This window comes from Myxocyprinus asiaticus, chromosome 24 (genome assembly GCF_019703515.2).
Source record: "Myxocyprinus asiaticus isolate MX2 ecotype Aquarium Trade chromosome 24, UBuf_Myxa_2, whole genome shotgun sequence".
Taxonomy (NCBI): domain Eukaryota; kingdom Metazoa; phylum Chordata; class Actinopteri; order Cypriniformes; family Catostomidae; genus Myxocyprinus; species Myxocyprinus asiaticus.
This window is the reverse complement of record NC_059367.1, coordinates 42,086,613-42,113,431: the sequence shown is the minus strand read 5'-3', so window position 1 is coordinate 42,113,431 and position 26,819 is coordinate 42,086,613. Positions and strand designations below refer to the sequence as shown.

At 40.4% G+C, this 26,819-nt stretch overlaps 1 protein-coding gene across 2 annotated transcripts in view; it reads right to left on the bottom strand.

Moving 5' to 3' along the window:
• LOC127415179 (probable G-protein coupled receptor 153) overlaps positions 1 to 26,819 on the bottom strand; it is a 121,846-nt gene that overhangs the window by 54,482 nt on the left and 40,545 nt on the right. For both annotated transcript variants that reach the window (XM_051653802.1, XM_051653803.1), the window contains one exon: positions 2,820 to 3,009. In XM_051653802.1, coding sequence (XP_051509762.1) covers positions 2,820 to 3,009 — 190 coding nt within the window. The remainder of the gene's footprint in view (positions 1 to 2,819; positions 3,010 to 26,819) is intronic.

The window sequence follows — 26,819 nt, the reverse complement described above, 5'->3', positions numbered from 1 at the left end:
ATAGCACAGTCGTACGGGCGATGAGGAGGAAGTGTCACGGTGTCATGGCTGAACACCGCCTTAGATTAAGGTATGTCAACGGCACTCCGGATAAGTCTGTGGGTTCATCCTGCAATGAAACACAAGACTGGACAGGGGAAACAGCAGAGTTAAGACAGTGCGACAGACATTAAGGACTCCAAGCAAGAACAGTGTTGGTTGACCAATCGATGTGTGGTTTGTGCTTTACCAACCAAGGATACCCCAACACTACCGGAGCTGATGGAGACAGGATAAGGAGGAATGACAACTGTTCCGTATGATTCCCAGAGATAAACATGACCGGCTCAGTGGAATGAGTGATGATGGACAGTGGTGTTCTGCTCAGGGTATGGGCATTGATAGGTTTATCCAGCCGCAATGTGGGAAGTCGCCATTTGGATGCTAATTCAAGGTCCATAAAATTACCCTGCGAATATTCCAATGAATAAATCTCATCCAAAATGTCATCAGAAAGCCTGTGCAGAAAGCGATCTCTCATAGCGTGATCATTCCATTCACAACAAGCAGCAAGAGTGTCACAAACTCGATCACATAATCTGCAACACGTTGATCTCCTTGGGAGGGTCTAGACAAAATCCTCGCCGCCTCCCGTCCTTGAGCCGAGCAATCAAACACTCGGCGGAGCTCCAGAATAAATGTCTGATATGATGCACAGCAGGGATGTCGGTTGTCCCACATAGCAGTGCCCCATTCACCAGCCCTACCGGTGAGGAGTGTAATGACACAAGCCACCTTCATGATGTCCGAGGCAAATGTGGAGGGCTGCAACATAAAGAACTCCTTTGTGAATTGCCAGGCTGAACTCAGCGAAGACTGGAAGGCAAACCACAACCTGAACAACGCGGGCAAACCAACAGAGTGACAAGACAGGACCAGCTTGACAATGAGAGTGAAGTTAGTACACAATTTAGCATAATAATCTGGCAAAGAAACAGAGAAACATGAGGGCATATGTAGGGAGTGCAATCAGGCTGGAACAGGTGTTGCTTGACAAGCAATCAGTGGCAATGAACGTTCCCATGGAAACGCCAATCATGCCAGTCGAGCGTGCCAGTGAAACACGAGGGAGAGAAAATGACAAAACAAACAAAACAAACCTGCGGGCTTGCCAGAACCGTGACAGGCTGATAAGATCAGGACTATATACAGGTAATAGTCAAGTTCTACTGATCAGTTCAGGTTTTAAGACTAACATTAAACAGCAAGCAAGCATTCTGTGTTTTGATTGCTCATGTATTCCAGTTCTTAAGACATTTAACCCATATTAATGATTATGTCAAGGGAGACATTTGTGAAAATATACATGTATCTAAAAATCTAGGTCACATGATAAATCCAATGACTGTAATCATCATTGGCTGATCTAAAGTCTTTTGGATCTAAATGTAATGATTTTTTTAACCTCAAACATGGCAGTGCTGACTGTTAAAAATCCTTAATAACCATCCAATTCTAAAAAATAAAAAAATTCTTTACCTCTTCTTTTCTTCACCCCCTCTCTAACTGAGGCTATGTTTGAAACAGCATACTATCATGCCACTCAAAAGGAATGACAGGATGATCTACTGTACAATATTTGCCACAATTGTACAAGCAGAGCTCATTTTCTCAGATGCATTTTCTAAGTTACTGTAAAGGTGCGCTCAGTATTCTTTTCCTCATTAAATAGTTTTACCCCTAAAATAATTAATTGTAATTTTGAAACGTATAAAATCATGACCACTTACAAGAGATGAAGACTCCACTCTTATCAGTAAGAGTGATCAGTAAGCTGTTTTATTCTACATGGAGAGGGTCTCCTCATGGCGGCTGCCATGTTAAGATCACATGACCACACAAATGCTACAGTACTCACTTAATCTCAGTATACGCCCTGTTTTTGGACACTTTCGCTCGTGGATGAAATGAATAGTGGCTGACTGTGAATTGTGAAATTCTACATTGGTACTGTCATGATTCACTGTTGTTTGCCTTGTGTTTCTCCTCTGTCATCTGTTCCTCCCGGACTACATTTCCCATAATTCCCTGCCCTCATCACTGCCAGCTGTCCTTGATTGTCCTCACCTGTGTTTCATTAACTCATTAGTCTTTGTGTATATAATGCCCTGTTGTTTGCATGTACTTTGTCAGTTGTTATGTGTTTTGACCTCTTGTTCATTGACCTCTTTCCATCATAACTGTTTTCTCTGTTTCTGTGTTTTTCGCATCGTGGTTGTTTCTTTTGTTCCTGTGTTTACCCCGTTAATCTGTACTTTGTTTATTTTATTCAATACTGTTTCACTGCACCTAGATCCAGCTCTTGTGACTTCCGTCCGCATGTTACAGGTACATTGAACATTATGTCATTGGTAACTGAAAGCTATTACGTTTGAATGATGATGCATCCGTGCCCCTAGGTGTCAGTGTAAGTCTAAGATGACATAAACAAAAAGATTACTGAGCGCACATTTAACATGCCTACTTAGTTCTGTCTATGCAAATGAGACACATATAAAATGTGCCAAATTCACATACAACAACACTATTTGCCTGGCGCAGTTAACGTGGCGCTGTTACTGCCCAACAAAAGCTGGATTCAACAAATTATTTATAATTAAGACATTGCATTTAACACTAATTTTGTGGGCATGTTTGCATAATTACCCGATTTGCATAATTCCTTTTGGTGAAAAAAACAAACAAAAAAACACTGGTGCTGTAAGTACAATAATATATTATTTTGAACACAGCACTGCTTTCTCCTAGAAAAATGCTAATAGAAGCTCTGGGGGCCTTACCTTCATCCACGTCATCGTTGGACATGATGACCACACATTTCTCCCAGACCATTTTGATGTCAGCCCTGTAGCGGTCACAAGCCCACAGGAACATGGGGAGGAGGATGGATTGAGCTATGGAGCACCACAGCACACACAGCACCATCCAGCTGTAGGAGCGGTCAAATTTCAGGCTAGCAAAGCTCACCACCTGAAAGAAACACAAAGAGGCATTGGCATTATTTACATACACTCATTGAGAACATTATTATGAACACTATGGTCCTAATAAAGTGTCCGACCTGGTGTTCTGCTGTTGTAGCCCATCCGCCACAAGGTTCAACATGTTGTGCATTCTGAGATGCTATTCTGCTCACTACAATTGTACAGAGTGGTTATCTGAGTTACCGTAGCCTTTCTGTCAGCTCGAACCAGTCTGGCCATTCTTTGTTGACCTTTCTCATCAACAAGGCATTTCCATCCGCAGAACTGTCACTCACTGGATATTTTTTTGTTTTTGGCACCATTCTGAGTAAGCTCTAGAGGCTGTTGTGCGTGAAAATCCCAGGAGATCAGCAGTTACAGAAATACTCAAACCAGCCCATCTGGCACCAACAATCATGCCACGGCCAAAATCGCTGAGATCAAATTTTTTCCCCTATTCTGATGTTTGATGCAAACATTAACTCAAGCTCCTGACCCATATCTGAATGATTTTATGCATTGCACTGCTACCACATGATTGGCTGATTAGATAATCACATGAATAAGTAGGTGTGCAGGTGTTCCTATTAAAGTGCTCATTGAGTGTATGTAAAAAGCATATGGTTTTGAGCAGTATCAGAAAGTTCTATGTGAAATACTTCAACGCATACATATAATGGGGAGACACATTATAATCTTATCTGCTTGGCTCATGAATATTGATTAGGTGACAATGTTGTGATATTCTATCATATTGTCATATCCACTGTAATACTGTCTTATTGTTTAAATACTGTCATACTGAATTTATTATTTGTAATTTACTGTTATAGCTATTTTAAATTAGGCAGAGGAAATAGCGATAGATGCTATTTACACTAAGCACAAATAGTGATAGATGCTATTTACACTAAGTGCAAATAGTGACAGATGCTATTTTCACTATGTGTAAAAAGCAACAAAAAGCATCTTCTTTGCACTAAATGCAAAAAGATCTAGATGCTATTTGCACTCTAGTGCAAACAGTGGCAGATACTCTTACACCCTTGTTTAAGTACTAACGTACGTATCACTGCAGCATTTTTATTGTTTATTTGGAGTCCCACAGACACTCTACACCTATCCCTAACCCTACCTTACAAAAATTAACAATGGTTTTACTACAGTAACCACAGTTTCACCATGGTATTTTTCTAGTAAAATCATAGTAACCACAAAATTAAACATGGTTACTATTAACTACTATTTACAACATATTACTGTAGTAACACCATGGTTAGTACATCAGAACTATATAGTTTCCACCAAAACACATGATTACTACAATTTTACTACACTAAATTTTAGCCATGGTTAATTTTATCCAGTTCAAATCCTTCTCTCAACTCCCTGACCTTCCCTGTGATCAAATCACTGCGAGGAATCTATTTTATTTATTACTATAAATAGTATTATAGGAAATATTAAAAGTAGAGACATGGGAAAAAGTATGTCAAGGGGTGGGATTCCAACCTGGATCTCCAGCATGACAAAACATCCACATACTGTCATTACACCCAGAGCTACTACAGCTGCACATGGGGGCACAGTTTGTCATAAAATCCTCTGTTTTCCCCACACTATTTGAGTGCAAATAGTCAGTTATCCAATCTCTTAATCCACTAAATGTCTAACCTGTTAACCAGTTTAATATCTCTGCCCCATAGCGAAAAATTGAAAAATGCCTGCCTTCATTTGATCAGCAGTTGGCCCCAAATAAATCTGTCGTGGCTGTCTTGAGTTTGGTCTGAGATAGTGTAAATAGCCTCTGCCCACAAGATGGGTTTTGCACTCAAGTGTAAATAGACACTCCTTTTAAATTATTGGCATGCACATATAGCTTACTTTGTGTCATATGTCTGTTGGTCATATGTTAAATGTTGCACTGTAGTTTCCTGAAGGATCCTCATTTTGTGTGTTAATTACAATAAACCTTGACTTTGTTCACCCAGTAGTCCTTGATGAAAAGCGTTTCAATCAGTTCACTGCAAAGCCTCGTAAACCTAAGTAAATCGAAGAAACGATTGTTCGAATCATCTTAGAATTACAGGCTGTTTCCTAAAAGCAGTGTAAGTGAAGTAGTGCTTGAAAATTGTCTTAGATCTACGAGTGCTCTGGAGCAATTGTACAATGCTTAAGAGCATCGCAAGGACACAAACTTATGCAGACACCTGCAGGACAATCGTGAAATTACACTTCATACAATTTAATTCAGTTAATACTGGGGTTCTTACACTTTATGCAGTAGTATGTGACCATGATACTTTAATTGTAAATTTTTAAAATTTGTAAATTTATATTTAAATAAAATACATTATATTATCTTGGCTCGTCTTCCTGCCTTCCTCCTCTTCTACAACCTCCTCATCTTCCTCTCTGACACCCAAGGGCGCTGTCGCCCACACTGCAGCATTGTTGTATGGAATTGATGTCATGGTATTCATTTGGCAGCAGATCTCCGCTTGATCAGCGAATGTATGTACATGTGCCCTGTGCAAGTGATTCCATGTACCATCATCCTATTGTGAACTTGCACTAGGCCTATACTGCCAACATGGTAAACCTCATTATATATACAAAATATTGCCAGCAGCCACATCACCCTGTAGCTCAAGACTGGTTGCCTACTAAAGCTAAGCAGGGTTGAACCTGGTCAGTACCTGTATGGGAGACCTCCTGGGAAAACTAAGGTTGCTGCTGGAAGAGGTATTAGGGAGTTGTGATGGAAATGTTTTATGTAATGGACTCAGAATTGGTCAAAAGGGTATTTTAACATGGAATGTGCAGAAAAGTGCAGACTAAGGATGCTCAGGTCAAAGACCATTTATACATCACATGATCAATGAATCTAGACTTACCGAAAAGTGATTAACACAGTAGAACTAACAGACATATGATTTTCTTAGATCATTACAAACCAACCACCAGAACAGTATAACCAATTACAGTGAAGAAGACTTGAGTGATATTGATTTTTACCCAATTGTAAGATATAAATGTACATGTATCTTTCTGTTCAGGGAGACTCTCTTGGTTGTTGTGACCAGTGAGCTCCCGGCCGTGAATAAAACTACATTCCTGCAAAGAGCAACTTGGGAGTCATGTCTGGTATATGCTGCGCAGCTGCAGAATAGAAGTACTAAAGATTCTACGCTCAGAGGACCACAGCAAGGACAGTGATAGTGTTGGAAGACTATAGACCCGCACTCGGGGTGAGGCTGTAATACTCGGAGTTAGTATTAATGATCCTGTATCGGACCAGCGTACACCTGAGAAGGGCGGTGAGAGTGTATAGATGCTAAAGACCTGGTGCTCATGTGTGGTTTGAGGTAGTGATAGTAGCTTCTTGACGGGACGCCGTCACCATACTTCGGGAGGGGAATTACCTCGAAGTATTGGATTATATTGTAAGTATTCGTGAAGGGAATTACCTCGAGATACTGTAGTATATTATTTTATTATATTATATTGACAACTGGAAGTTGAAGAAGTCAGATCAGTAGGTTGTATTCGTATTGAGAATTTCCACAACAGTTCTGGCGAGCCAGCCAGGAGGCCTGAGGATCTCCTCCCTTCATCGGCGGGGATTGATTTAACCCTCAGGGGTCGATGGACACACTGGCACGTCCTGCTGGATTTTTTCCTCATAGTAGCGGAAACAACTTAAAATACTCTGTCATTTTTGGGCATACAGATAAGTGTAAGACATCATTAGAGACTATAAAGGGTCTACTTTTATTTGTGTACACTCATAATAACAACAAAACCTTGTGCTTTTGTAAAATAAAGAAAATAAACAGGGTGCGCTTTCAGCCGTCTCTGTCTCCGTGAGCATCTTCTGAAACACGTCACAAAAATGAACTGAAACTCCGTGAATACTTATCAGACAAACATGAAACATATGTCTAAAGAAAGCTTAAAATGTCTACTTTTAAATAAAACAATTCAAATTTAAAACAAATATTCTCTTGCAATGTAATCTGTATGAAACAAAGCGATGTACAATTATCCCTAATGTGATCACACCCACGCGCAGAGTGTGCTATTCATACGGTAATGTCCTGAGGCAATCAATGCAAAAGGTAAACGCCCCCAAGGCAAGTATCTATATATATATATATATATATATATATATATATATATATATATATATATATATAATGTTATTTGTTTTTTTTTTAGTGCAATTTATTCCTGTGATGTAAAGCATCATTACTCCAGTCTTCAGTGTCATGTGATCCTTCAGAAAACATTCTAATGTGCTGATTTGCTGTAATATCTGATATAGGGCATATATACAATATATAAAAAATTTCAGGATTCTTTGATGAATAGAAAGTTCAAAATAACAGCATTTATCTGAAATAGAAAGCTTTTGTAACATTATACACTACTGTTCAAAAGTTTGGGGTCAATAAGAAGTTTTTTTTTTGGGGGGGGGGAGAAATTAATACTTTTATTCAACAAGGATGCATTATATTGATCAAAAGTGACAGTAAAGACATTTATAATGTTACAAAAGCTTTCTATTTCAGATAAATGCTGTTATTTTGAACTTTCTATTCATCAAAGAATCCTGATTTTTTTTAATATATTTTGTTTACATGCCCTATATCAGATATTACATTTTATTCTGTTCCCAGGGGAGGGGTCTTTGTCTTTTCAGGTGTGAATCACATCAATATTCATGATCATATTCACATATGGCCTTTCTAACACTAAAAGTGTCAGAAGTTAAATGACTATATTGTTTTGTATGAATGAGTGATCAGGATGGATTTCACATCATTTTGTAGCAAAAACTCTAGGCTACAAGATCCAGTTCTCAAAAGTCTTGTGAACAAATGTTTAGTATGTGTTATATGGCCTTATTTCAGTGATTTTATTTTTGTTTTTTCAAAAACCACGCATAAACGTTATTTTCTCAAAAATACAAACATGTACATACATGTTGCTCACATATTATTGTAGCCTAGTTTGTGCTGAATACAGTGTTATCAGACTTTAGCCATTAATATGTTTTTTAGCAACTGAAAAAAGGCATGTCAAAACTTCTCCAGGGCCCAAAAACACCCTCAGACCCCAGAGACATTTTCCTCACATATCAAATTGAGCAAAACCCGCCAGAGGAGGGACAAATCCTTGTACGGCCTCAAAGAACTTGTATGGTAAGACAGACTACAATTTGATCTTTTTTTGAATGAAAATATTTTTTGTTTTTCTTTACATTTTTTAAAGTACTATATCAAAAACTGAGATCTCAGAATTAAAATGGTATACATTTTATTAAGAATTTAAATAGAGTAAGGGAAATATCCCATATCCTAAGAACATATTAACTGAATAATAGAGTTTATATATTGATATTGTTCATATATTGATGTATCATTGAGTACGAATATTGAATTAAATATCTGAAGTTGGGTGACCAAAAAAAAAAGAAAAGAGAGCGAGAAAGGAAAAGGGAAAACAGTAAAACGAAATAAGATTGATTGTAAAAAATAATAATAATAATAATAATAATATCTGAAATATTGTAATATTACACTCTGTGTAGAAACCATATTCCTACTCAAACATGAATTAGGAAAATTATAGAAATACACTGAGGCACTGAAATGTAGCAATATCACTATCGCTACTGTTTTTCTGCATCTTGCAAAGAAGAACTTGCTTGCTCTCACACTCACTCTGAAAAAACAAATAAGATTGTGAGTTTCTATCTTTCTTCCTTTCTGCAAATAATTGCTTATATAGAATGGGGAATTGCTGTGGTAAACCAGATGCGGTCCCTGAATTAAGGGGACCCTCGAAAACAATGGCAAAAAAGTGGAATTTGAGTAATGAACAAATTAAACAGATTAAACAGGTGGTCAAAATTGACAAAGGGGTATTTTGACTCATGCGGTTCTCTGAGTGTTTCAATTCTAGAAGAAACCAGAAAGCAGTTGGAGCAAAGGAGCAGAAGCAGGTTGACTGGATGCTGTTCAACAAGTGGGAAAGAGAGGCAGAGCAGTGGGCAGAACAACAAAAATAACAAAAAAACCTGCCAACAGAACCTGCAGCCCTTAATGCTGTGCAAACCACAAAGCAGAAACAGGAAGATATGGCATGCGCAAGCCATTGCGCCCCTCTCTACAGACTTTTGACTGATCAAACAGCCCAGGCTGCTGCAGCTGAGGAAGTGAAAGTCCCTTCTGCCCCAGGATGAGGAAAACATTGAACCTGATGACAGCGACACAGAGACAGATGAGCCACTGGCATTGCTGCGGGAGGAGGTAAACAAATTGTTTCAAAATGCAAGAAAAAAATTCAAAGAAACGTTCGCTTTATCCCTTCCTTTCAGACAAAAAGTAGTCACAGTCAGGAACCCTGATGGAGAAATATAACAACAGGATCCAAGACCAGTCTGAGGAGTCAAGAATCTCTCAACCTGCCGATGCTTCAGTTTCCTGGAGAAGGAGGGCCCATATGGGTGGGACGACCTTGTAACTTAGAGGAACTCCGAAATGTAGCTGCTGCGCTTCCAGACCCAGAAAAGGGGGTGGAGCGGTTTATCAGAGCAGTGGAGGACATCGATGCCACATACAGACCCACAGGCCGAGACTGGGCAGCTATTTTCAGCAACAAGCTGGGTTTGAAATGGACTGAGGTACGTGGAACTGGTGATGATGCTTTCAACCCAAGCACTGTAAGAATGAATGCTGATGCAGGTGAAGGGGGAACTGACGCTCCAGGGTGGCAGACCGCTTGGAACAGGATGATTGGCAGAATGAGGCTGGCATACCCCACACGCCCTGACTGGGACGTGTTGGGACTTCATTGGACTCAAGATGGCGCCGAGTATGGCTGCTGCGTTGCGAGCTCCGACACAACATGGTAGTGTTTTGTTTGTTTTGTTTACAATTCTTATGTTTTTTGTCTTGGATGTTGTCTGCCTTATTGTCTATGACAGACAAACACTTTTGGACATTGGTTCAGTAAATACACACCGTAAACCGGACTTCAAATTCCTCAATGCCGACCCACTGTTTACAAACACGCAAGCGGAGCCCTTTGTCTGGGCAGCCCGGACGCGGAAACGCAGGAGGAAAAGGGGAAACTGCGCTGCGCTGCGTTCTCATCAGATTAAGACGCAGCGCAAATCGACCCCCACTACCCAGTATTCTACTGGCAAATGTTCTGTCTCTGGATAACAAGCTCTGCGAGCTGAAAGTGCGGATCTCTTTACAACGAGAGACGAGGAACTGCTGCATTATCTGCCTTATGGAAACTTGGATGTCTGCGGAGATTCCAGACTCAGACATTGAACCCGCGGGGTTCTCCGTGCACCGAGCGGACAGAGCGAAAGACCTCTCAGGTAAAAGCAGAGGTGGTGGTGTATGTTTTATGATCAACAAATCCTGGTGTGATCAGAGGAACGACCATTCTATCAAGTCTTTCTGCTCTCCTGATCTGGAATTTCTCATGATTCTGTGTCAACCATTCTGGCTACAAAGGGAATTCACAGTGGTCATTATCACAGCTGTGTACATCCCGCCACAAGCCGACACAGACTGGGCACTCAAGGATCTGTATGGGATTATAAGCAAGCAGGAAACCGTGCACCCTGAGGCCACGTTCATTGTGACCGAGGACTTTAACAAAGCCAGTTTCAAATCAGTCGCACCAAAATACCACCAACACATTAGTTTCAACACACGAGGGGACCGGGTTTTGGACCATTGCAACTCTCCCTTCCGGGATGACTACAAATCCCTCCCCCGCCCACCATTTGGCAAATCGGACCACTCTTCCATTCTGCTTCTGCCCGCTTACAGGCAGAAACTGAAACAGGAAGCACCCACCCTCAGAAAGATCCAGTGGTGGTTGGACCAATCAGACTCTATGCTACAAGACTGTTTTGATCACACAGACTGGGAGATGTTCCGGTCCGCCTCTGATGACAACATCGAGCTTTACGCTGATAGCGTAATGTGTTTCATCAGAAAGTGCGTAGAGGATGTCGTTCCGACCAGAACAATACGGATCTATCCGAACCAGAAGCCATGGATTAATAGCGATGTTCGCGCAGCACTTAATGTGCGGACCTCTGCTTTTGATTCCGGGAATGCGGAGGAGCTTAAACAAGCCAGTTATGCCCTCCGAAAAACAGCAAAACGTCAGTACAGGAACAAGATTGAAAGACAGTTTAACACCACCAACTCTAGAAACATGTGGCAGGGAATTAACATCATCACGGATTTAAAGGGAATTAAAACTCCGCCATGAACACCGCTGCCTCTCTTCCGGATGAGCTAAATACTTTTTATGCTCGTTTTGAGGGAAATAACACCGCCCTCGCGGAGAGAGCTCTCGCGGCCGAAACTACAGAGGTTAGTTCACTCTCCGTCTCTGTAGCGGATGTAACCCGATCCTTCCGACGGTTGAATATCCGCAAAGCCGCGGGTCCAGACGGCATTCCGGGCCACGTCATCAGAGCGTGCGCGAACCAGTTGGCTGGTGTTTTTATGGACATTTTCAACCTTTCCCTCTCTTTGTCTGTAGTCCCCACATGCTTTAAAACGTCCACCATTGTGCCTGTTCCAAAGCAATCAAAAATCACTTGCTTCAATGACTGGCGTCCTGTTGCTCTGACCCCCATCATCAGCAAATGCTTTGAGAGACTAATCAGAGATTATATCTGCTCTGTGCTGCCTCTCTCTCTAGACCCATTGCAGTTTGCTTACCGCATCAACCACTCCACTGATGATGCCATTGCATCTACAATACACACTGCTCTCTCCCACCTGGGAAAAAAGAACACTTATGTGAGAATGTTGTTTGTAGACTACAGCTCAGCATTCAGCACCATAGTGCCCTCCATACTTGATGAGAAACTCCGGGCTCTGGGCTTAAACAGCTCGCTGTGCAGCTGGATCCTGGACTTTCTGTCAAGCAGACGCCAGGTGGTTAGAATAGGCAGCAACATCTCCTCATCATTGCCCCTCAACACTGGAGCCCCACAGGGCTGTGTTCTCAGCCCACTCTTGTATTCCTTGTACACACATGACTGTGTGGCAACACATAGCTCCAATGCCATCATTAAGTTTGCTGATGACACGACGGTGGTAGGTCTGATTACTGACAATGATGAAACAGCCTACAGAGAAGAGGTGCACACTCTGACACACTGGTGTCAGGAGCACAACTTCTCCCTCAACGTCAGTAAGACAAAGGAGCTTGTGGTGGACTTCAGAAGAAAAGACAGAGAACACAGTCCCATCACCATCAATGGAGCACCAGTGGAGAGAGTCAGCAGCTTCAAGTTCCTGGGTGTCCACATCACTGAGGAACTCACATGGTCTATCCACACTGAAGTCGTTGTGAAGAAGGCTCATCAGCGCCTCTTCTTCCTGAGACGGCTGAGGAAGTTTGGAATGAACCGCCACATCCTCACACGGTTCTACACCTGCACTGTAGAAAGCATCCTGACTGGCTGCATCTCCGCCTGGTACGGCAATAGAACAGCCCACAAACGCAAAGCACTGCAAAGGGTGGTGCGAACTGCCAGACAAATCATCGGAGGTGAGCTTCCCTCCCTCCAGGACATATATACTAGGCGGTGTGTGAAAAAAGCTCGGAGGATCATCAGAGACTCCAGCCACCCGAGCCATGGGCTGTTCTCACTGCTACCATCAGGCAGGAAGTATCGCAGCATCAGGACCTGCACCAGCCGACTTCATGATAGCTTCTTCCCCCAAGCAATCAGACTTTTGAACTCTTGATCTCCCACGATCAATACATCAGCACTGCACTTTATTACTCTTACTCTTATATCTCACACAGGACTGTCATAAATTATATTATTATCATATTATATTCTCTTAACAACTTACTATCAACCGACAGCCTGAATGTCACTACAGTACAATACAACCTACTGTACATTCTATATATACTATATATACTTTTTTTATATTGAAATAATGTGTATCTATATTGTGTGTATTGTATACTGTACAGTGTATGTTATTATTTGTATATTGTGTTGTGTGTAATTATGTGTATATTAGACTTTAAATTGTGTTGTGTAAATGTTTATTGTATATTGGTATATGTCTCATCACTGTCACGACTGCTCTGTTGATCGGAACTGCACCCAAGAATTTCACACACCATTGCACTTGTGTATATAGCTGTGTGACAATAAAAGTGATTTGATTTGATTTGATTTGGGGAGCAATCACTAACACAAAGCAGCTGAAGGGAGAGACGGTGAGCGTTTACCATGCACGACTAAAAACAACTGTCGATGAAAGTGCCGGCCTTCCAGAAGGTACTGATAACACAGGCATACTAAAACATCATTTTGTGAATGGACTCCTTCCAGATTTGCAAAAGCAGTAAGACTGACTTGCATTGGTTGGGAGGCACAAACTATGGAGGTAGTGTTGCAACATGCTAAACATGCAGAGTTGAACATTGAGAAAAAGATAACAGAGAAGCAACAAAAACTAGAAAATGCTCAATATATGTTTTATCAGTCCAGCTGCGGACCAGGGGTCAATGGCCGGGGCCGAGGTCGATGGACTGGGAAAAGAAGAGGAGGTCACAACCGTCAAGAAGACTGCCAGAGTGTGCCATCTCTAAGAGACCGTCAAGGAACATCATATCAGTGGAAAACTGCTGCCGATCAATGTCATAATTGTGGTGAGAAAGGGCATTGGGCCAGGGATTGCCCGAGAGAGAGAAAACAACATCTCATGCATGAACCACCTCCTCCTTCCCCTAACAGCCCTTGGTTTCCATCATCAAATGTGAGAGACCATGAATAGGATAAGGCGGGAGACACTCAACCAGAACAATTACTTCAAATAACTGACAACCCAAGACAAAATCCGATAATAACTATTAAAGTTGAAAGACTTTCATTAAATTTTTTGGTGGACACAGGTGCCACATTTTCTATGATCACTGCAGAGACTGCTCTAAAACTTCCAAATTTAGCTTATTCTGGAAAAACCCGAACAACATATGGGTTATCTGGCATACCACTGGTTATGAGTTGACTATGCCAACAAACATGCTGAAACAGGTGACCCATTCTTTCCTGGTTTCTGAAACATGCCCTGTAAATTTGTTGGCTAGAGATTTATTGTCCAAATTGGAATTGATCATTTTCATTTCAAACAATGGTATGGAAGTGTTCAGTTCCGGAGGTGCTTTTATGCTAATTATAATTGGTATTATAATTGGGCTTTAACTCCTTCCTTTGATCCATACTCTGCTTATCAACAAATGTTGCCAGATTTAGAAAAACCACCTCATCTGCATTGTACCTCATGGTTTGTAGGCCAGGATAGGAACAATGTATATGAGGAGGAATGGTTTGATGGACCACCAGAGGAAAAATGTTATCTTGATTTTTTATTGGTATCCTATCAATACTCTGCATTCTTTGTTAAACTAACACCTGCTCAATCTGTTCTTTTCCATCAGACACCAGTCCAGCCCCACGTCTCTGTGTGAAAGAAAGAAGGTTCTTCCACCGAGGGAAAGTACCCTAATTCAGTATGTAGATGATTTGATGCTGTGTTCTCCTAACAAAGACACCTGTGAGTTTGATACGTGTGCATTACTGGAGTTTTTAACAGAGAATGGGCACAAAGTGTCAAAATCAAAACTACAGTTAGTGCAGCAGGAAGTTAGGTACCTTGGTCACCTCATTTCAGCAAAAGGTCATGCACTAGGATTTGAATGAATTGAAGCAGTTCAGAAAATTCCGAAACCCATCACAAAATCACAAATTATGTCATTACGGGATATTGTAGGTCATGGATCCAAGATTATGCAGAAATTTCAAATCCTCTACTAACAGCAGCTCATAAGCAGAAAGTTCTTACTGACAAATTGGTATGGACAGAGGAATGACAGGACTGGCTCTCTCAAATTGGCACCATGCTTAGGCTTGTCTGACTATTCAAAACATTTTGAACCCTCTAAGGAATGGTGGTGGTGTAATGGACTAAAGCACTGAACTGGTAAGCAGAAGGTTGTTGGTTCAATCCCCACAAGTGCCTTCTTGAGCAAGGCACTTAACTCCAGGTTGCTCCAGGGGGATTATCCCTGTAATCAGGGCACTGTAAGTTGCTTTGGATAAAAGTGTCTGCCAAATGTGTAAATGTAAACTCTTTGTTTCAGAAAAATTGGGGTTCATGTCTGTGGTTCTAACACAACCCCATGGTGATCGCCATCATCCAATCACATATTACTCCAAACGATTAGACACTGTCGTTCATGGAATGCCACAGTGCCTTCGTTCGGTAGCGGCCGCTGTTGAAGCTGTTTTAACGTGCTCAGATTTGGTGGCATTCCACCCTTTAACTGTGTTTGTTCCACATGCAGTGCACACTCTGCTGATGCAGTCACGAACGGCTCATTTAACTGCTGCCCGTTCGCTGCACTGGCAGAACGTCTTGCTGACAATGTCCAATGTCACATTGAAACGGTGCACCATACTAAATCCATCCACACTGCTACCTACTGAGGATGACGGAGTTCCTCATGATTGTACGGAAGTCGTAGACATTGTGCCAAAACCGCGTCCTGACTTGAGTGACACACCCTTGCAAAACCCTGAACTGGTTTTCTATGTTGATGGATCGTGTCTCCGAAATCCAGATACAGGTCAACTGTCAACTGCATATGCTGTTTGTACCCAGTTTGATGTGGTAGAAACTGCGTGTTTGCCAAAACATAATTCCGTGCAAGCCGCTGAACTTGTAGCTCTTTCCCAAGTGTGTAAATTAGCACAGGGACGCTCAGTAATGATCTACACTGCTTCACGCTATGCATTCAGCGCCTGCTATGATCATGGGGCAATTTGGAAAAATCTGAGGTTTCCTTACTGCAAATGGGAAACCTATAGCGCTTTCAAAATTGAATGAAAAGTTGATCAAAAACCTACAACTTCCATCAGAAATTGCAATCTGTAAATGCGCTGCACGCGTAAAGAGCAACGATGACATTTCAAGAGTTAATGATTTCGCTGACAGAACAGCAAAGAATGCTGCACTTACACATCAACCGCCAATCGCATTAACCGCATTCACATTTCCGGTGCCCGATAATGTTCAGCTCCCACCAACGTTGATCAAAATTCAAAATATGGCTACCAATCAGGAGAGAAAAAGCTGGTCGGAGGGGTGTGCAAAATGTGAAGATGGGGTATATGGAAAGATGCAAAAACAAAAAGGCCTTTCCTGCCAAAACAATTGTATCCAAATTTTGCAAAGTGGTCTCACGGGGCAGACCATGCCTCACAATTGGCAATAATGATCTAATTGGAACTTCCTGGGATTCCCCAGGATTTACAGTTGTGGCAGAGAAATTCTGTCAGAACTGTTACATCTGCGCAGAGAATAATGTGGGAAGACGAAATAAGCCACAAACTTACTCTGCCCACCCCACACCAGAACTTCCTTTTCCATTCCATGATGGATTTCATTGAGTTGACACCATGCCAAGGTTATAAGTATTGTCTTGTAATTGTTGACATGTTTTCAAAGTGGGTTGAGTGTTTCCCAAGTAGAAAAGCTGATGCTACGGCTGTAGCAAAAGCTCTAATAAGAGAAGTTATCCCAAGGTGGGGAGTACCAGAAAGCTAATAAATATATTCACTACTTGCTTCCACCAAAGTGACAATTAACAAATTAAGAAATTTGAATATAACACTATTTAAGAATGACTTCGAATTGTATGGACATACAAATACCTACATGCATGACACACAGTGTTGACAATAATATAATAATATTCTCTTTATGTATGTTTTGCTATTCCAAGAACTACACTGTCAGGCTGCCTTAGATAAAGTACTCTCAATAACAAAAACAAAAAAAAGACTACACACAAACAAATATACATAATCCCAGACTAACGTCTTGTGTAATATCTCTGATAAACCATTTCACAGGGTTATTAGACCATACTGTGCTCGATAACATACAATCACACATCCAAATATATCTCAATATTACTAGGCAGATGGTAACAACATGGACTGGCTGTGTGATATGCCCTCATTCTCAAAAAACATGAGAGAGAGCGAGGAAAAAAAAAAAACTAAGCAAGGTTAAAGAAAATATGAACCAGACTACATTAAAGTTCCCTTTCAACAAGGAAAAACATGGTTTGTGCCAAGCACAATGTCTTTTATGTGGTGAATTATTGGTGGCAGAGAGGATGAAACAATTGAAATTCAAGAGAAACCAAACACTGAAACTACAAAGGCAGGCCTGTTGAGAAAGCTACGTGATCTGAACACACCCCAACAAAAAATCTTAAAGTAAAGTTTTCCTTTTCAACCTACTGTATATATCATGTTGATAATTTTGGATATTGTTAGGCCTATGCAGATCAGGTTAATATTAATAAATTTATAAGTGTGATTTTTAAGGACATGTTTGTTTATACTATTTTAAAGATTTAGAGACAAGAGTGTGAAAATTGTAGTAACTACTAAATCCACAGTAAAAACAAAAAACTTGAGAAAAAATTCTGTTTCAGTGCTAGCGTAGTTACTGTGTTTTGCTTTTGTAGGGTAGTCTAATCAAAAGTACTCTCATCAGTGGCATACAGCAACATGATGACTTGGCCCTCTCATAATATTTTTGCACCCAGATAAATTAAGATAAATAATGAATTTTATCATTTAACATTCTTATTCTGTCAGCTGCTTTATATTAACACCTCATTCATTTTGCATCTCGTCCACAGTGGCCACTTCTTTAAATTCTAAAATGTTAAACTTCTAATGACAAATACATTAGTCTGTTACCACCATAACCTAAAACTTTTGAAACAATACATCAAATTATGCTATGCATTTTTAGCACTAAACAGCATTGCAGGAATTCTTGGGAAATTTTATTTGGCCTGTGATGTACGTATCATGTAATTATGCAATCCAAACAGGGATGTAGATAGTCCTATCTAGGCTGTAGCCCCTAACCCTTTCCTCTCCTTACCACCCCACATCTCCGCCGAATAATGTGAGAGCTTCTGTGAGGTGACATATGGTTAAACTCAGGATAAAGAGAAAGAGATGGACGTGAGGGGAAAAGATAATAAAGAGGCAGTATCATTTAAAGACTCCATTAAATGTGGTTGACGAGCGCAATTTTCTGTCCTGTGTTGAAGTATTTGCTATTGACATAAGTAGCTTTTCCACCATCGAGCTGAATGGTTACGGTTTCTTTTCCACTGTAGTGCTGCGAAATCAGGACCATGTAACAAATATGTAAGTTGGCAACAACGTCAAGTAATTTTTATCTGTATAGCACTTTTCACAACATACACCGATGAGCCAAAACATTATGACCACCTCCATAATATATTGTTGGTCCACCACGTGCTGCCAAAACAGTGCCGACCCACCAAGGCATGGACTCTACAAGACCCCTGAAGTTGTCCTGTGGAATCTGGCACCAAGATATTAGCAGCAGATCCTTCAGGTCCTGTAAGTTGTGAGGTAGAGCCGCCGTGGATCGGACTTGTTAGTCCAGCACATCCCACAGATGCTTTGAGATCTGGGGAATTTGGAGGCCAGGGCAACACCTTGACCTCTTCATCATGTTCCTCAAACCATTCCCGAACAATGTGTGCAGTGTGGCAGGGCACATTGTCCTGCTAAAAGAGGCCACTGCCATCAGGAAATACCATTGCCACGAAGGGGTGTACCTGGTCTGCAACGATGTTTAGATAGGTGGCACGTGTCAAATTTATGTCCACATGAATGGCCCAGGGCAACACACTCCCTCCACCAGCTTGTCGTCTTCCCACAGTACATCCTGTTGCCATCACTCACCCCCAGGTAAATGGCACACATGTACACAGCCATCCACGATGTTAAAGAAAAAGGGCCTCATTGGACCAGGCGACCTTCTTCCACTGCTCCAAGGTCCAGTTCCAACGCTCGCGTACCCATTGTAGGCACTTTCGACAGTGGACGGGTCATCATGGGCACTCACTATGTAGCCTCATACGCAGCAGGGTGCAATGCACTGTGTGTTGCGACGCATTCCTCCCATAACCATCATTAAAATTTTCTGTGACTTGTGCCACAGTAGACCTTCTGTTGGTTCGGTCCAGACGGGATAGCCTTTGTTGTCCTCGCGCAACAATGAGCCTTGGGCGCCCAAACCGGTGACATGTTGTTGTCCCTCCTTGAACCACTGTCGGTAGGTACTCGCCACTGCTGACCAGAAGCACCCCACAAGCCTTGCTGTTTCAGAGATGCTCTGACCCAGTCATCTGGCCATAACAATTTGGCCCTTGTCAAAGTCACTCAGGTCTTTACTCCTGCCCATTTCTCCTGCATTCAACACGTTGGCCATGAGAACTGATTGTTCGCTTACCATATAATCTACCTAGACCTTGACATGTGGCCTTGTTAAGAGATGATCAGTGTTATTCGCTTCACCTGTGAGTGGTCATAATATTTTGGACTGAGCCAAAATAATACATAGTTTTAAAGCAGCTTAACAGAAAATTGTGCTGTAAAAGAAAATTGAAATGTCTGTAATGTCTTAAAGTCCTCATTGAGCAGTTTAAATGAAAATCCTGATTGAAAATCATGCTACAAAAATTATTTGTCTTTAGGCCCCCAATGAGCAAGCCAAAGGCGAGGAACCCATATAACTCTATAAGATATTAGTTAATGAAGGGGAAAAACAAACAAAACAAACAAAAAAACAAACAAACATGAGAGGTTAACATTGGAGCGAGTGTGCTATGGAGGACAATCACATATTCCAGTTTTTAGGATTGCTTTTCTCCCTGGTTTTTACTCCGCTAAAGCACAGGACAGACATGGCCCATGTTGCAAAAAGAAGAGCAAAGAAAAAAGGCAAGGAGTTTATCGTATGCTGAGGGGTTGTGTATGCCACCAGTCACAAACACAGAAAGCTAAAACTAAAAATTCCCTGACTAGCTAAAAAGGACAGTCCTAAAAATGTCCTAAAACCTTTCCACCAGCATGGTTGAACACGTTTAGCAAACCATGGCGAGAAATCTGGGCTGAGAACAGTTTGTAATTGTGCTGAAGTGCTCAAGTGGAAATGGTACTGGAACCATTACGTCATCTTGCTCAGAACCGCTTGGCCTGATAGTGGAAAAGTGTTTGGGCAAGTTTGGGCAGGACATATCAAGGGGCATCACACACATTTCATACACCGTGGTAATTCAAAGTGCTTTACATGGAAATTATAAAGAATATAAAAGATACATAAAAGTTCATTTTTAAACACTTACGAACAAGAAAATAATAAGAATAAAAAGAAATAAGAATTTTAAAAAGTTCGGCGCGCCTCTTCAGTGAGCAGGTGTTATATCTACTTGGGAACTTGTTACTTCCACCTCCCACCATAAGAGGTCTGCATCGCCTGAGTTTTGAGTTCTGTTTCCTGTACAGCTGTGTCTCATTATCTGCTCATTTGGGACTCTATTTAAGGACGCGTTGTTTGTTGTATTATTGTGAAGTATTGTCTTTCCATTCGATTGCAATTCTGAGCATTTACTTTATGCCTGATTTATTCGGTGCTCCGACCCTTGCCTTGTACTCCTGTGTTTGCTTTTTGCCTACTGTTTTTGGATTATCTGCATTGTTTGTTTGTCAACTGGTTTTGACGCTTACATTATCTACACTGTTTTTGCCTGCTCCTTTAATAAACGACACTGCATAAGGATCTACCTGAGTCTTCCACTTCTGTACCATTACAACAGGTGCCCCAGGGATCCGAAGGTCGATCACATGGTGACACTGAAACGGCCACCCCCATGACCTTTAATAACCACCTTCCAAAGGTCCTAATGTCTATCACCACGTGATCTTGAAGCGACTACTTCCGTAACCTGTAACCCCCCAACTTTCTTGTTCAGGTGTTTCCACCAGGTATTTAAATGAAATAAATTAATACAGTGCAATCAGTAAGAATGCAAAATAAAAATATAGATTTTGACACTCAGGTTGGGCACCCCTTATCGGAGTAGGAACACTGAATAGGTGCCCCAGGTGTCCAAAGGTCGATCATCCCATGATATTGAAGCAGCAACCCCTATGACCTAGGGCTGCACAATTAATTGAAAAACTAATCACGATTACGATTACGGCTGCCACGATTATGTAATCGTGAAAACTGACGATTACAGCGTTCAATTTAAGTCTGCTCCTGTTGCATCAATGGTTTCTATTTACAACGTGTTTTTGCAGCGGTTGAGTATTCTAACCAATCACTAACATGTCCGTTGAGCAATGAAACGGCAATGACCAATCAGAGCTGCCTAAATTAATCCTCCATCCTATCAGTAATGACAACTGATCCTAATGCGCAAGTTTTAAACCATCTGAATGCCCAGATGCTTGCTTTATGTTCTAGTTCTGTTCACGTGGCACACGAAAATTAATACTGAAGAAACATCACCTGACACTTGAAAAGAAGCTGTAGAACAAACGCGAAAAGCACTTTCATTGCATATTGCACCACTTGCTTTGAACGTAGATGTTAAATACACTTCAAATGAGCAACACGACAAAACTAAAACGATCCCGTTCTAATCAAGGCACAGACGTGGTGTAAATAACTGATTTATTATGCTGATTAGACAGCTTTGTTTTTAATTAAAGCATTCGCGAGAGTGCAGAACTTTGTGCGGAGCATCATTGAGCTTGCGTGGAAATGCAGGTCTCAAACAGTGTAAACCTGCAGTGAGTGACAGCAGTCACTGTAATGGGAGAGTTTGTCGCATTGCTCGATTTCTGTGTACAATTGATTAAAAATGTAATAACAGTTTTGTATTGTCATGTTAATAAGTAGGCCGATGTGAATTTGATTTGTACAAAAATAACAAAGTAATTCAGCTTAACTGTTCTAAGTTTGTTTTGGAGGTGCAGCCAACATAATGAATATGGCATGAATAGCATATTTCAGGAATCACCATTTTTATCGTGTCTGCTCTAATAAGACCCATTTGCCACGCAGCTCGTATTGGTAGATTTAACATTTTCACGAATCGCACAAACTCCAATCGCAAATGACTGTTTTTAATTTCCAAAGTACAACCACTGAGGCCAAAAATGATCTAACGATGATCTTACATGAACAAGATCACCATTGAAGATCTAACGGGATGAATGGTCCCGTCTCGCCAACAAAGGGCTTACTGAACGCAGTAACTTGGTCAGTTTAAATCGGCTGTTAATAAGTTTGAATATTGAATATGCCATGTTATTTACTGTACGTAGACTAATAATTTAAGCAGTAATTTAGCAATAATTTATGCTATACCATAAATATCAATTTAAAATTTTATTTGCCTTACCTTAAACATTATTTCAATATAAAATACAATATAATGCTTAAAAGAAACTGGAGCGCAGCTCATATCCACCATTGAAATCAGCTACTCTGAAGAACCACACGGTGACATCACGGTAATTTAATATTTTAATCGACATTAATAATCACGATTACAATATCAAGGGCAATAATCGACAATTATGATTTTTGCTATAATAGTGCAACCCTTCCTGAGGTCCTAACGTCTGTCATCCCGTGATCTTGAAGTGACCACACTCGTAGTCTTTAATAACCCCCCATCTTTTTAGTTCAGATGTTCCACCAGATATTTAAATGAATAAAAATGAAAGAAAAAAGAATACTGAAACACAATTATACAGTGCAATCACTAAGTGCAGCACAGTACTCAGTCAGTAAATGCATAACTAAACAGATGTGTTTTCAGTCTGGATTTGAATATGGCTACTGTTGGAGCACATCTAACCTCTTCTGGAAGCTGGTTGCAGCTATAGGTGGCATAATACACTGGAAGCCAAAAGTTTGGAAAAATGTACAGATTTTGCTCTTATGGAAAGAAATTGGTACTTTTATTCACCAAAGGGGCATTCAACCAATCACAATGTATAGTCAGGGCATTAATAACGTGAAAAATTACTATTCGAATTTGGAAAAAATGTTCAGATCTTCTTAAAACTACTTCAAAGAGTTCTCATCACAAAATCCTCCATGTGCACCAATCTGCTTTGCAGATCCTTGGCATTCTAGCTGTCAGTTTGTCAGATACTCAGGTGACATTTCACCCCACGTTTCCTGTAGCACTTGCCATAGATGTGGCTGTCTTGTCGGGCACTTCTCACGCACCTTGCAGTTTAGATGATCCCACAAAAGCTCAATGGGGTTAAGATCCATAACACTCTTTTCCAATTATCTGTTGTCCAATGTCTGTGTTTCTTTGCCCACTCTAACCTTTTCTTTTTGTTTTTCTGTTTCAAAAGTGGCTTTTTCTTTGCAATTCTTACCATAAGGCCTGCACCCCTGAGTCTTCTCTTTACTGTTGTACATGAAACTGGTGTTGAGCGGGTAGAATTCAATGAAGCTGTCAGCTGAGGACATGTGAGGCGTCTATTTCTCAAACTAGAGACTCTGATGTACTTATCCTCTTGTTTAGTTGTACATCTGGCCTTCCACATCTCTTTCTGTCCTTGTTAGAGCCAGTTGTCCTTTGAAGACTGTAGTGTACACCTTTGTATGAAATCTTCAGTTTTTTTGGCAATTTCAAGCATTGTATAGTCTTCATTCCTCAAAACAATGATTGACTGATGAGTTTCTAGAGAAAGCTGTTTCTTTTTTGGCATTTTTTACCTAATAATGACCTTAAGACATGCCAGTCTATTGCATACTGTGGCAACTCAGAAACAAACACAAAGACAATGTTAAGCTTCATTTAACGAACCAAATAGCTTTCAACTGTGTTTGATATAATGGCAAGTGATTTTCTAGTATCAAATTAGCAATTTAGCATGATTACTGAAGGATAAGGTGTTGGAGTGATGGCTGCTAGAAATGGGGCCTGTTTTTTTGATCAAAGATAATTTTTTCAAATAGTGATGGTACTGTTTTTTTTACATCAGTAATGACCTGACTATACTTTGTGATCAGTTGAATGCCACTTTGGTGAATTAAAGTACCAATTAACTTCCAAAACAGCTAAATCTGTACATTATTCCAAACTTTTGGCTGCCAGTGTAGCTAAATACCGTCTCACCTTGTTTTGAGTGAACCCTTGGTATTTCTAACTGACTTGATCCTAATGATCTGAGAGGTCTATTAGGTTTATATTCAACAAGTATATCTGCTATGTATTCAGGTCCTAGGCCACTGAGTGATTTATAAACTAGCAAAAGTACTTCAAAGAGAGAGTTCACCCAAAAATGAAAACTCTCATCATTTACTTACCCTCATGCCATACCAGATGTGTATGTCATGTTTTCTCTGCTGAACACAAACAAATATTTTTTGGTCCTTACAATGCAAATGAATGGTGACTGGACCTTTTCAAGCTCCAAAAAGCATATAAAGGCCACATAAAATTAATACATTCGACTCCAGTGGTTTAAATGTCTTCTGAAGCGATATGATAGGTGTGAGTGAGAAACAGATCAATATTTAAGTCCTTTTTTACCATAAATCTCCACTTTCACTTTCAAAATGTGAAAGTGGAGGTTTTTGATTGATCTGTTTCTCACTCACACCTATCATATCACTTCTAAAGATATGGATTTAGCCACTGGAGCATTGTAAGAACCGACAGAGCTCAGATATTCTTCTAAAAATATTTGTTTTTGTTAGGCAAAAGAAAAAGTCATGCACATCTGGGATGGTGTGAGGGTGAGTAAATGAGAATTTTCATTTTTGGGTGAACTATCCCTTTAAAATCAAATCTAAATTTGACTGGAAGCCAAAGACACAAGGACTGGAGTAATATGCTCAGATTGTTTGGTTTGGGTCAGAATCCTGGCAGCAGCGTTCTGAATTTAGCTAAAAAAAAGTCAACCTACACTTTCCGAATTCATTGTGGAATCTTGTTGTGGGATGATGCGTTTCCTGACTCCTCCTCCACGTGACGCGTGACCTTACCAACAAGCTTACATCATCCCTCTCATGAGCGCAAGTCACAGAGATGTACGGAAGCGAACATTTGTAGTTAAGTATATAAATATTGTTTTGTTTCTCAAAATAATCAATCGTTTGGGTTCAGAAGAACTTTATTTGTCGACTGGAGTCGTGTGGATTATTTTGATGCACCCTAAATATGCATTTTGGACTGTCAAAAAATGGAGGACATTGAATGCATTGTTTAGAGGAGGAGGCCTGAAATGAAATCCTAAATGTCTTAAATTCTGTTCTGATGAAGAAAGAAACTCAGATACATCTTGAATGGCCTGAGGGTAAGTAAATTATCAGCAATTTTTCATTTCTGGGTGAACTATTCCTTTAAGAAAATGACACCTAGGTTTCTACCGAAGAACGCAGCTTGTGTCCTTGTAAATGCATAACACATTCTTGTGTTTTTTTTTTTTTTTTTTTTTTTGAGAAGTGCGCATGTTCTCAATTTATATATGTTATGATTGGGCACACTACAAAAATGTGTCTTTTTTTTTTTTTTGTTTGTTTTTTTTTAAATGTTCTGCTTCCTTTACAGTTATGTTTGTATATACACACATAAGGACTCTTATTTTGACATGTGCCAGAGGTGCCATTCATGCCTGTGCATACTGGGTAATAGGAAGTAGCCAGTTCATCATGCTTCAAGCACATGTTGGACATCTGTAATGTAATCTAAGATAATCCTTTGATCAAAACCCCTCAGAAATCAATGGCTGTAAGTTTATTTATCCATTTAAAATAGATTTTTAAAGGTTATTTCTTATCGGAGCTTTTGATTTGTGTGAAGATGTTTATATTTATGATAGCTCATACACAAGGCACACTGTAACAAATTCTTCTAATCTAATATTAGTAGCCTGTTTATACATATTTGTAGTTATTTGTACTGTTGATAAGGATAAGTGTCATAAATTTGATTCATTTGTAGATTTTAAAGGTGCTGTAAACGATTTTAACAGTTTTAGAATTTCCACAAACTGAGCTGTTGAATTAGCCACGCCCCCTCTTTCCAAAATCCTGCACTCCAAAGATACCAAATGCGCTTTTATTGAACAGATATTGAGCAGAAATGGTTGTCGAAAGCAGCGCCCTCAACTGACAACTGTTATAAGCAACATGGCATAAATATGGCTTTAGGGCTCAAACATACTTCACGCAAGTACACAAACGCAGATGCGAGCGCTTCACCAACGCGTGGTCCCGTTGTACATACATTACGTACACTCTTGTGTTGCTTTGGCAGTTACAAACCTTGGACCACAAGAGGCCGAAATAGTTTTTTTAGGGGCCACAAAACTGGATGTGGTGGAGTCAACATGTTGACAGTTGAGGAGTGTGCTTTTGTATTTGATAAAAAGATGACAGAAAAATAGGTTTGTATAATTTAATTGTTCGGCAAGACTCTCCTCAAATTGCTGCTCCACCATGACAGTTGTTGATTGAAAAAAAAAAAAATCCACTGTAGCACCCCTTGCGGCAATGCTGAGAATACAGCGCGTACTTGCATTAGGTTATGAATTGCACTCTGAAACATTTCATGATGCGTGAAATTGAGCTTGCGTAGCAAGATGTGTCTGCGTTCACGCACTTACGTAGAGTATGTTTGGGCCTTAAAACTTCAATAACTCGCTGCAACTACAATACTAATAGAATAAGCAAAATAAATGACAGGCAGAAAGCGTCATTGAACGTGAACCGCTGACATATTTGTTTGCTGTTTACAGAGTCTAGAGATATCAGAGACCGGTGAGATCTCACAACACTTATTTCA